General features: G+C 45.4%; 1 protein-coding gene across 12 annotated transcripts in view; it reads right to left on the bottom strand.

Annotated features, from left to right (window-relative positions):
• The window catches only part of Sptan1 (spectrin, alpha, non-erythrocytic 1), a 64,540-nt gene that overhangs the window by 33,938 nt on the left and 17,991 nt on the right, over positions 1–12,611 (bottom strand). For all 12 annotated transcript variants that reach the window (XR_015683394.1, XR_015683395.1, XR_015683396.1 and 9 more), the window contains 12 exon segments: positions 12,269–12,415; positions 9,906–10,039; positions 9,665–9,809; positions 9,274–9,428; positions 7,679–7,814; positions 4,761–4,862; positions 3,806–3,943; positions 2,707–2,817; positions 1,795–1,872; positions 1,529–1,684; positions 1,122–1,326; positions 197–378 (listed from right to left, as the gene is read on the bottom strand). Coding sequence is in view for 8 of the 12 variants with exons in the window: in XM_087654241.1 (XP_087510367.1) it covers positions 197–378; positions 1,122–1,326; positions 1,529–1,684; positions 1,795–1,872; positions 2,707–2,817; positions 3,806–3,943; positions 4,761–4,862; positions 7,679–7,814; positions 9,274–9,428; positions 9,665–9,809; positions 9,906–10,039; positions 12,269–12,415 (1,689 nt within the window). In the remaining 4 variants the exon portion in view is untranslated.

Raw genomic sequence — 12,611 nt, 5'->3', positions numbered from 1 at the left:
TGTCCTACTTTAAGAACATTTGTTCTGCCATGGCCTGTCCTCACTTTAGGCTTCCAGAGAGCTAAACACTGAGCAGAAGCACAGAGCTCTGTAAGACAGTCACAGATTTCATCTTTCCACCTTGGAATGTTCAACATTCATCTTTCTCCTATTCAGCACTTCCCCGCCCCTTTTTAGGTCCCCATTTCCCACCTACCTGGTGAGCAGCAACATCTGCCTCTAGCAGAGCATGCTTCTTCTGGAGGTTCTGGACATTAGTGAGGTCTTTACCATAATCATCTGAAGCCAAGTGACCTTCAACTTCATACAGCCACAACTCAATGTCCTCAACATTGCGATTAAATTGTTGCTGCTGGTTGGCTTCTCGGAGCTTGACTCCTGTTCAGTAAAGCAGGTTTACTTTTCTGTTAGACAATGTGTATCCCGGTGAAGGATTATGATCAGATCTGAAATCACTATACAGTATTACTAAATAGTGGAGGGAAACCTCCAGTACAACCTCTGTTGTACGTCCTACAGACTGAAATAGAGACTGTTTGGAAAACATCTTTACTTCCATAAGATACTATCTCTGACTCACAGTTAACTGTGACTTGTTTGATAGTTTTTCCAGACAGTGTTTCCCTGGCTCTTCTGGTACTTACTCTATAGACCTTGAACTCAGAGATCTGCCTGCCTCTGCCTCCTGAGTGCTGGGATTAAAGGTGCGCGACACCACTGCCTAGCTGCTAAACTGTGATTTTAGGTAGGAAGGTTCTGCGTCTCTACCCAACCATTGCTTTTAATCACATTTTCCCAATGATCACTTTCCAAATGACCGAAGTATTGAGAACCCAAGCCAGGTAATGCTTATATAGCAAGTAACTCGTAACAACAAAGTTATCACCCTGCCTTTCCTGGGTAGTGTCTGGTCCTAGAACACTAAGCCAGAGAGGAGTATTTAGTTTTCCAAACATTCCTATCACCAACCACTTTTTTTTTTTTTTTTTTTTTTTTTTTTGGTTCTTTTTTTCGGAGCTGGGGACTGAACCCAGGGCCTTGCGCTTCCTAGGTAAGCGCTCTACCACTGAGCTAAATCCCCAGCCCCACCAACCACTTTTCTATCATCTATTTTCTCCTACCTTTCAGTTCTGTGGCCTCTAGAAGTTTCTTCCACAAACTGATGACCTCATTCATCCGAGCTGCTACTTCTTCCTTGGCATAGTGGTTCACATCTATTAGTTTTTGCCCAGCTTTCTCTAGGGCATCAATACGGCTCTGGTTGGCTGAGAGCTCAGCCTCAAAAGCCTGGTGCTTTTGGACTTTCCCTTGCAGGTTGGACGGATCCTGCGAATCAAAAGGAGAAGAGGGTTGTGCCTTCAACTCGGATATACAGAGCTACTTCACAGTCATAAAACAGACAATCTATGACTAATGTGGTTTGCGTGACTCTCTGTGGTTTTAGTTTTGTTTTGTTTTTAGCTCCAAACGGTTTTTGCAAGGGGACTTAGCTTACTACACAGGTACTACAGGACACATTGATCATTACTTTGTAAGCTTCATCAGTGGCCGTTTTCATCTTCTCATTGACCCAACTTTTGAGCTCATCGGAATCGCGGAAGAACTGCTGCAGGTGGAAGGAATCGGCCAGCTGTGCCCGGCGATGCATGGCTCGCTCATGGAGGGCATTGCGGCGGCTCAGGAGCTGGAAGACAGATCACACGACTCCACTTTATACTCTCCAAAAAGGTGAACGGCTCGACTGAGCTGCAGCAGGTATCTCAGAAAGGAGCATGACATGCCCAGAGAACTCACAGCATCTCGTCGAGTGGCTACATCTTCCATTGCGTAGTGGTTGTTCTGAATAAGCTTGGTTGCAAACTCATCAAGTGCCTAGAAGGGAAGGCAAGAGTTGTCATTGTGAGCACTGAGCCCTATCTTGGACTATGGAGAACAGAACACTCTCTCTCCCTCCCCCCACCCCCCCCAAGATAAGGTGTCTCTGTGTATCCCTGGCTGATCTGGAACTTGCTCTGTAGACCAGGCTGGTCTGGAACTCAGGAGATTTACTTGCCTCTGCTTCCCAAGGGTGGGATTAAAGGCATGCACCACCAAGCTGGGCAAAGCACCCTAATCCTATCAGTGAAGGTTCACACTGTGACACATGCCTACTACTGGGCCCGGCTGGCTGATTGCTTATCCACAGATCTACAGGCATGTCCAACCTGTGGCTCACAGGCTGCATGTACTCTAGGATAGCCACGAATTCAGACTAACACAAAATCCTAAACTTAAAATGTTAAGAGACGCTACTGTGACTTAGGAGAAGGGGGAGAAGTCTCCAGTTCTCATGAGCTCTGCACACGTGAGCATCATTGTTGTAAGTGGCCATGATAGAAAACTCTCCTTGATTTTATCCAAGATACAAGACTGCTCATGCCAAGTCTACAGACACGACCTGCTTCATGAGAATCTCAAGTGTCAGATGTCAGTCAACAGCCTTACCCTTTCTACTAGGGTAGTGTCAAGTCACAGGCACATCTCAATTTAGGATGTTTCCATTAAGCAATTAATTCTGCTCCATAAAGCTGTGTTACAAGTGCAAAGTGATGAGAGGGTGTGATTGTGAGGTCTTATATTGTCCTGGGAGTGCCCTGCACGGAATTCCCAAACCTCTCTGAAAGGGATTCAGTTTCGTCTGTGATCACGTGACAAGGAGGATCTTACTGTGATTTTTTCTTCCTGGGCACTGAGAGATTTCTCAAAGTCCTCATGCTTCTTCAAAAGAGCTTCCACACTGTCTAAGGAGTCACCCAAATCTTCATTTAGCAGGAATGCCTGGAGAGAGGAAATCAAGTGTGAGCACCGTGGACTCTGTACTCACTACAGCCTGAAAGCAAAAGGAGATTTTGGCAAAGCGCAGACAGAAGGGGCTGGGGATTTAGCTCAGTGGTAGAGCGCTTACCTAGGAAGCGCAAGGCCCTGGGTTCGGTCCCCAGCTCCGAAAAAAAAGAACCAAAAAAAAAAAAAAAAAAAAAAAAAAAAAAATAATTGCTAACTCAGAAGCCATAGCATCCTTTGGGCTGGAGAGATGGCTCAGCGGTTAAGAGCACCCGACTGCTCTTCCAGAGGTCATGAGTTCAATTCCCAGCAACCACATGGTGGCTCACAACCATCTGTAAAGAGATCTGATGCCCTCTTCTGGTGTATCTGAAGACAGCTACAGTGTATTTATATATAATAAATAAATAAATCTTTAAAAAAAAAAGCGCAGACAGAAAAGATTCTATGCAATTAAGCTTAGGGATTACTATTGCTAAGTCCAGTCTCCGTAGATTCTGTTAAAAATCAACCAGGAACACTGGGAAAGAATACTTACTGTATGTTCTATCAGGCAGTTTACAAAGAATGTCCTTTAAGTGTGGAGGGTATTGAGATGTGGTCTCACTATGCAGTGCAGACATTCTTTAACTCTCTAAGGTTAGCCCAACTGGCATCAAACCTGTGACCCTCCGCCAGAGCTTTCTGAGTGAGAATGCAAACGGGCCCCAGCCCCACCTCTCGCACAGCTCTTACAGCTTTTCATACATTGAGGTTACACACAAGGTCAAACTATAATGTTTAGAAATCCTTTTTGTACTCCAAAAATCTTTTCTAAGGGCCTTGCTGGCAGAGGCAGATGGGGCCAAAAGAAACGAGCTTAGTTCCCTTCTTTACTCTCTGCAAAACTGAAATGGCTCCCACGTCCTGGCACACAACCAGCACTCACTGGAGAAGCAGGGTAAGACCCCGTGGCTCCCTGGTCGCAGCGCCTGCTAAACGTTACCTCCTGTTTGCTCATCCAGTTGTCCACCTGCTCAGTGTCTCGGTAGAAGAGCTGCAAGTCCATGCACTGCTCATACTGCTGCCTCCGAAGCTCCCACAGCTCCAGCAGGGCAGCTCTCTCCTCAGAGAGGATGCTCAGCTTGGGGAACGGGAAGCAAAGTTACCTTCTGGCTCTGGGAGACACAGGCTGCCCAGAATAGTCCACTCCTCATGCTGGCCTTTAGGCATCTCTCTGTGCAATAGCACTTAATGTAAGTAAGCTTATAACATGAAATACAGAAATACCAGAGTGGGCATGTGTGTGCTCTCTGCAAGAACCCCATCTTGACTAACCTAGAATTTACTGTCATGTTATCATAAACAATCTGCACCAAACTGTCAAGTTGACAGATATATGAAAGACTCTGCAAGGGAGACTATGCAATAGGACTCTCGAATGAGAGCTGCCAACTGAGTGGGCATCACAAACTGTTAAATAAGTTCCCGAGTGCCTGAGACACTTTTCAACGACCTGTCTCCTAGTCATACCAACTATTACAGCAGGACTGACTATCTACAAAGTACTTTAAAAATAAGGAATGTGTCATGCATGCTTGAAAAAGTTTCTTGTTCCAATATATTACATACATACAAATGTGTGTTTGCACGCATATACATACAACGTCCCTCCTCGACTCCTGACAGGATTTGTATAGTCATATGGTTTGTAGCTTGCTATGGTAGGCCACACTGACCTCAAGTTCACAAAGCTCTATCTGCCTGCCTCTTCTCTCTACTGCTATGATTAAAGGTGTGTGCCAATATGACCAACCACATACCAGGAAAAAGCTACACTTTTGTGGCAGTCTTGGGCTAGAAATGTTCTTCCTTGGTGCTGGGTCCCTAACTGGCCACAGAGATACAGAAGCTCTCTGTGGTCTTGCCTTTCTCCTTTAAGCCCCTTTTCACTACCTTACCTTCTCCCTCACTTCATCTGAGGCATAGTGACCAGCAGCGAGTAGGGCCTGCCCAGACTCATCTGCAGACTTAAAGCTATCTTCATGAGCATCGATTTCACCCTGTAGAGTAAGAGAGACAGCATTATTTCCAACACTGCTTGGTGGAGTTCGGGGCAGATAACACTAAGTTGTTGAATTTCAAGTAATTGTAACACGTAAAACTGCTGAGAAAAGAAACAGAGTAGAAGGTCCAGGGTGCTTCCTAACTACCAGCTTAAGTAATAATATATTAAAAACAACTAGGTGCCAACTGAGAAATGCTGTGTGTGTGCGTGTCTGTTTGTGTGTGTGTGTGTGTGTGTGTGTGTGTGTGTGTGTCCCGTCTGCAGGCCAGGTGCCATTAGTCAAGTTGCTACAAGTTCACATACACAAGCTCTCCTATTTACCATCCGTTTCTTTCCTGTGCATTATGGGTTTACTTACTACAATTTTACAGTACCTGTGAAGTGAGAAAGTGAGTCCCCTTCCTTCTCTGCCATGCTCCTCAAAGCTGCCTTCGTTTTTCTGCACTTGGCTTACTCATTACAGACACTCACAATTCTGCTGGGCTTTGATAGCACTGCATTGAATGTCTACACTTATAAAAACCATCCCTTCAGCCATGCACTACCTAAATCATTTTATTTGGTTTTATCTCTTCATCTTTTTCTTTTTTTCTTTTCTTTTTTGGTTCTTTTTTTCGGAGCTGGGGACCGAGCCCAGGGCCTTGCGCTTCCTAGGTAAGCGCTCTACCACTGAGCTAAATCCCCAGCCCCTCTTCATCTTTTTCTCTTTTTTTTTTCTTTTGGTTCTTTTTTTCCGGAGCTGGGGACGAACCCAGGGCCTTGCGCTTCCTAGGTAAGCGCTCTACCACTGAGCTAAATCCCCAGCCCCTCTTCATCTTTTTCTTTTTCTTTTTTTTTCCGGAGCTGGGGACCAAACCCAGGGCCTTGCGCTTCCTAGGCAAGCGCTCTACCACTGAGCTAAATCCCCAACCCCTCTTCGTCTTTTTCTAATGTCTTTCTTTCTTCTTTTTTTCTTTTTTTTTTTGCCCAGAGCTGAGGACCGAAACCAGGGCCCAAGCGCTCTATCACTGAGCTAAACCCCCAACCCCTCTAATGTCTTTCAATAAACAAGTTTTGTCTTGTTTGTTTTTTGAGAGAGGGTTTCACTGTGTAGCACTGTGACTTTATAGACCAGGCTGTCCTGGAACTTAGAGATCCACCTGCCTCTTCCTCCCGATGCTGAGATAAAAGGCCTGTGCAACCACACTCAGCCCATGTTTTTGTTTTTTGAGATGGTATCTCACTGTCTAGCCTTGGCTGGCCTGGGACTCAAAGATCCCTCTGCCTCCCGAGCGCTGGTATTAAAACTGCACCACCTAACAACTTTTATGTTTTAATTCTTTGAAGCTGAGCAGGGATGGCGTACACCTTTAATGCGAGCAGCAGAGGGAGTTTTGAGTAGAGCAGAGCTGGAGGCCAGCCTATTCTAGAACGAGTTCCAGGGCAGCCAGGACCACACAGAGAAGCCTGTCTAGGGGTGAGGTGAGGGGAGGGAGGAAATTGATGTTATCTATGAGGCAATTAGTCAAGTCCTACATCCATGTCATTACGCTTTGCTCCTGTTACTGTCCTCCACCCCTCACTCTGCTGGCTCCTTTCTTCTGTGTGCCACATGCACTGTTACCTACTCCTCCATACCCCAGGAGATCTAAGCTTCTCCTTTTACGGTTGTTTTTACTTTTTTTTTTTTCCTTTTTTTTCGGAGCTGGGGACCGAATCCAGGGCCTTGTGCTCGCTAGGCAAGCGCTCTACCGCTGAGCTAAATCCCCAACCCCGGTTGTTTTTACTTTTATGGGACATACATACACACACACATACACACACACACACACACACACACACACACACTTTTAAGCCTGGATTATTTACAACAGAGAAAACATACACTGTCTTCAAGTCTGCTTATCAAGTTTTACAGCTTTTTCCACACACACCGGTGCAGCCTTTCTTGTCAAGTACCCTGTTGGCATTTAATACTTCTTTCCTGTCACTACTCTGTGACCTTTCTAACAGTCAGTGTTTTATATGTTGTGTGCTCACCTGTGTTCACAGGCAAGACATTAACGTCCTATGTGTTCCTACATCAAATCACCAGCTTACCTTTGAAACAGTCTCTCGCTCAATCTAGCGCTAATTCTGATGGTCTGGTTGGTCAGTGAAGCCCGTGATGCCCCTGCTTCCCCATTCCCAGCACTGGGACTACAGGCGAGCTTAACAGGCTATTGTTTATGTGAGTACTGGGACTCAACTCATGTTCTCATGCTGCCCTTAAGGCACTTTACCAGTTGAGTCCTAACCAAATAACAGCTAGTCTTCAATATAACATACTTTGGCGAAGTACCAGAATAAAAAAAAACAAAACAAAACAAAACAAAAATAATCTAAGTTAATTGTACTAACAATAAAATTCAATAGGCTTTAAAAAAAAAAAAAACTGAAAAACCAGGGGCTCTTGGAGTACAAGCTAGCTTCAACCCTGTTATATAGCCCATTCTGGCCTTGAATCCCTGATCCTTCTGCCTATACCTTCCCAGTCCTCGGTTTAAAGTTGAGCACCATCAATCACAGTTCTAGACAGATATTTCTCAGACAGCGCAGATGGGCAGGCAAAGTAGAAGCACCATTAAGTAGAAAAGGCTTGCCTCTCTCTCGGCCCTCATGGATAACATTGAATCCTGCGCTGGAAGCAGGCAAGGAGATCCCCAAAAGCAAAACCCACAGCAGACTGTACAAGAGGGAGATGACAGTTTTGACTACAGGGTTCCCAAACAGCAGAGTCCTGTCCCACCACAGGCTAATGTGTCCAGATGTAGAAAATCCTGGAAATATTACCTTGTGCTCTTGATGCCTGTCCAGCAGGGCCTCAGCACCAGCCACGTCATTGGCCAGTTCATCTGCATTGATGAGGGCTTTCATTTCAGTCACCCAGCTCGTGAGGTCACGGAAGTCAGCAAGAAAGCGCTGAAGCCTTGGGAAATTCAAAAGTATGTCACATTCAGTGGTGCTCTCAGAAAAACAGGTTCTGCTGCTCTGGGATGTAATGGCCCCATCTTTTCTCTTTTCTTTTCTTTTCTTTTCTTTTCTTCTCTCTCTCTCTCTCTCTCTCTCTCTCTCTCTCTCTCTCCCCCCTCTCTCTCTCTTCCTTTCTTTTTGCTGTTTGCAATGGGGTCTCCTTATGTTGTCCTGGCTTGTCATTGCCACTGACTTGCACCTCTAACTTCCTTGCTATACTCTGGGCCAACTCAAGGTGACCAAGAAGCGTTCGTTACCTTTCCAGTTCATTTACTGAGTTGTAACAGGCTATCCTACATGGTGCTGACAGCTCTGAGGTATTTTCATTCTGTCAGTCAAAGTAAACAAGAGCGGACAGAATTTATGAAGTTATAAATACTACACTCTACAAAGCTGAAAGTCTCTCTAAAATAATTGTAATGTAGATCAGGGAAAGCACCCTATTTTCTTATTGGTTGTAGAGGAATTTTAATCCAGTAACGTGGCTGCTCTGATCATGACTTTCTAGGTCTGTGTGATCTGGTTGGTATTCAGATATACCACACCTTTATCCATTCTGATTGGAATAAAGACATACCCTTAGCACACACCTTGAATCCCAAACAAGGACATCTAATTGAGGGGCAGACAAAGTGATGAATCAGAGAAAGATTTGAGAGAATGAGTCAGATAGGCTCTGCCTAACTCAAACAAGAACAGACAGGAAAGGGAGGCTATTTAAGAGCAGTGCAGGGGGTTGGGGATTTAGCTCAGTGGTAGAGCGCTTGCCTAGGAAGTGCAAGGCCCTGGGTTCGGTCCCCAGCTCTGAAAAAAAGAACCAAAAAAAAAAAAAAAAAAAAAAGCAGTGCAGGAAGAAGAGTAGTCAGCCGGGAGACAGTGCAGTGGAGTTAAATTCATTTGTGAGTTCAGTGCAGGTCAGCAGAGGCAGCTGAACCCAGAGAATAAGGAGGAGTCAGAAGATTAGAACAAACTAACTAGTCAGTTAGTTTGAAGCTGAGTAGAACAATTCAGTTGGAAGCTGAAAGAAGCCAGATTGAATCAGTCAGCTTGGAGAGGAGTTTAAGCCAGAACAGCTAAGCTGAATCATCCAGCCAGAGTTCACAAAGAGCCAGAAAGGCTAAACTTATTCAGCAATAAGCCTCCAAGATGACAATTCGATCTTCAGAGTAAAAATTACTCTTATGGGGGTGGGGGGGGGAGTACCTCTCAGAGACAAGGGGACTGGGGATGAGAGGACAGAGAAGAGGAGCAACATTGGAATGTAAATAAATAGTAATTTTTTAAAAAGTAACTTTTACAATTGGTGATTCCTGGCAGGGTGCAGATATATTCTTTGTCCCTAAAATTGACCCTCTACCTCTCCTGTTTATACAAGAGTCACTCTGACTGCTAAGCACCACCACATCATTTGCTACCTGTATGAGTCATCAAGCCGTGCATGTCTCTCTGCGGCCAGAGTTCGGATCTGCTCCCAGTTGGTAATTAGTTCCTCTCGCTTCACCTGGATCTGGTTGGCACTCAGAGGGTGTGACTGTTGCAGGCGGTCAGCCTCGGCACACAGGGCTTTCACCTAGAAACAGATTCTATCAGCATCGCTCTCCGGCCCTTGCTAATCGACTGACATAATCAGTGGTTTTCAACCCACCTTGTGGCCAGGTGTAGTGGCACACACCTGTAATCCCAGGACTTGGGAGGCAGAGGCAGGCAGATCTCTGAGTCTGAGGCCAGCTTGGTCTACACAGTGTGTTCCAAGATAGAACTACACAATGAGACGTGGTCAGAAAAACCAAAAACAAACAAACTCACCTTGTCCTCTAGAGCAGCAAGATCTCTCTCCAGACCCTCATGCTTCCGAAGCAGAGCTTGAACACTTGCTAAGTCTCTGCCAAAGTCATCAGAGGCCATTAACTGCTCTTTCTCCTTAATCCAACCAATGGTCTCATCTACATCCCTGCAGAAGAGGAACCAGTCAACTCAGGTATGCAGCTATTCAGGAGCACTGGGACACCAGAGTCCACGCTCTACCCTGTGCTCACAGCCCTAGTACCTGTTAAAGCGCTGAACCTCGGCAGCACCAAAGAGCTTCCCCTGCCTTTGAAGAGCCAGGCCTTTCAGTCGCTGCCAAGCTGCATTCACCTCCTCCTGCTTGGTCTTGATCAGCTCCTCTTCCGGGTGCTGCTCCTAAACAGGGAAGAGAATGAACCGATCTGCCTGCCACCTCTGGCCCCTGCAGGTTATTCTGGACTTGGTTCAAGAGCACAAGTCTTCACACCATAAAGAAGCCCAGGTCTGTGAGAGGAAGGAACTGCAGCTCAAGAGAGCACCTACTTTAAATAGACTTTCTATTCCTTGGAGAGTATGCTGAGCCTGTACAGAGTTATAAATATTGGTACCAGGTTTTGTTGCTGTTTTCTCTTTTTGAGACAGTATCAGTATATCACTATATTATTCCTGGCTGGCCTGGAATTTGCTGTGTAGACCAGGCTGCATAGTGATTCCCCTGCTTCTGCCGCCCAAATGTTGTTGTGCGTATGCTTGTTCACTCCAGGCATTAAACACACTGGGGATGATGGAGAGATGGCTGAGTGGTTAACAGCTTCGGTGGTCTGCAGAAGACTGAGGTTTTTCCCAGCACCAACACAGTGGCTCACAATTCTATTACCTCCGGTTTCATAGGATCCAATGTCCTTTTCTGACCTCCATGGGAATCAGGAAGACATGGGGCACACACACATACATGCAAGCGAGATATTTATACACAAAATGAAGTACATCTAGTAAATGAAAATTTCAACAAAAACAGACACACTGGGTCTCACTTAGCATAACTTCATCAATGTACTCCCCTTACTTCAAATGCTCAAAAAAACCCTAGCATTTCAAGTGTCTGTGAGCAGCAGCTAAGCATTGTCTGCCAGACACACAGCTCTCAGGGGCCAAAGTTTATTCCCAGACGAGGACAGGGGAGAAGTTGTTACTAAGACCCTGCCCCACCCCCACGAACATTACAGAGCTTTGTTTTCTCTATATGCAGAGGGCAGGTTGGGTACTGAGTACTGAGTATTGCACAGTGAGGCTTAGTGCCTCTTGCCCAGCATGACTCTGCAATGGCTTGGGACTTGAAGATGACACTGGCTCTCTACAAGGACAAGATATTATTGTGTACTTCTGCTATCCTCTCAAACACTGACTAAAAATGGAAAATGTATTGACGCCAAAGACTTGGAAATTTAAAATTTGAACTCCTTCAGTAGACTCCTTTCTGCCCCCAACCCCAAGCAAAAAGCCCTGCTTCCGAAGGCCTGATCCTGATTTCTTCAGAGCATATTGAATGGCAGAATAGCAGATGGGGATCATATGAAAACAGTTCTTATGGAGCAATGGAGAAAGGTGGTTTTGCCCACCCCATCCCCCTCTTTTTCCTTTTTTGGGTTTTAAGAAAGGGTCTACCAGTAGCCCTGGCTCGTCTTGAACCCACAATCCTCCTGCCTCAGCATCCCAGGGCAGGAAACAGATGTCATCAAACCTAGCTGTCTCTGTCCCTCTTAAGGGCCTCCAGAGCTACCTATGGAGAACCCATTTACTATCAAATCCTTCTAGAGGCCCTCAGAGCCCAGAAAAGCTTCAGCAGGAAAGAAAGAAGAGCCATCCTCTACTGATGGATACCTGCCAGAATTAGGTAGGAATTTACTACCATGCCCTGGTTCAATGTCTGAGAAAACCCAGAGACAAGTTCATCCTGCTCAGCCCCAAAGTGGATGGAGTAAAGAAATCAAATGAGCTCTGCCTTTCCTGCCCAGGGCCACAAGGTAAAGCATGTCCTTACTTAGGGACAATCAGAATGAAGTTTTACTTACATCTAGACAAAACTCTTAAGACACTTGTAAGAACTACTTATAAAATCTGTAGTACTATAAAACTTATAGTACTATAAAACTACAGTACTATAAAACTTATAAAACCTTTAGTACTATAAAACTACTATAGAAACTAGGGATCGTAGTTGGGTATGGTGGTGCACTTCGGGCGGAGGCAGGCAGGTACCTGTGTGTTGGAAGCCAGCCTGGTCCACAGACAAACCTCCAGGACAGCCAGGAGTAACAGAGATACCCTATCTCAAACACAAAAAGGGATCAGACAGGGTGGGACAGAGGCTATGAGTACTTGCTGTTCTTGCAGAAGACCCAGGTTCAGTTCCAAGTACCACAGGGTAGCTCGCAACCGTCTCTAACACTAATTCCATTGGCTCTGATACCTTCCTTTAGCCTCTCCAGGCACACACACAGTGCATGCAAAATACTTGCATACAAAATTAAGCTAAGGTGGCCCATTCCTTTAAAACTCACGAATCAGGACATCCTAGACGGCCCCCTGATGCTGTAAACAATGTACACCAACACTATTCCTCACCTGGATAAGTTTGGCAGCAAACTGGTTTACTTCATTAACTCTTTCTTCATGAGCAGCCAGATCAGTTTGAAACTCTTCAAACTTCTTCTGTAGTACCTCTACATGCTCCAAATCCTGGCCCAGCTCCTCAGACGTCACAATTGCTTCCTATTCAGGGACAGAACCAGCTCCAGTCAGCCAATAATCAATTAAGAAAGCTTGCCATGAAGATACATTAGGGTCCGGGCCACATTCACTTTAATGGACAATTCTCTCTGTAGTTCTGACTTCTGTCTTCTAAGTGTTCTCAGAGATTTCAGGATTATAAAATAAAAGGTTCCTAGAGAGCAGCTGAGACAGTCTC

This window comes from Rattus norvegicus, chromosome 3 (assembly GCF_021556685.1).
Source record: "Rattus norvegicus strain SHRSP/BbbUtx chromosome 3, alternate assembly SHRSP_T2T, whole genome shotgun sequence".
Taxonomy (NCBI): domain Eukaryota; kingdom Metazoa; phylum Chordata; class Mammalia; order Rodentia; family Muridae; genus Rattus; species Rattus norvegicus.
This window is presented reverse-complemented; position numbering and strand designations above follow the sequence as displayed.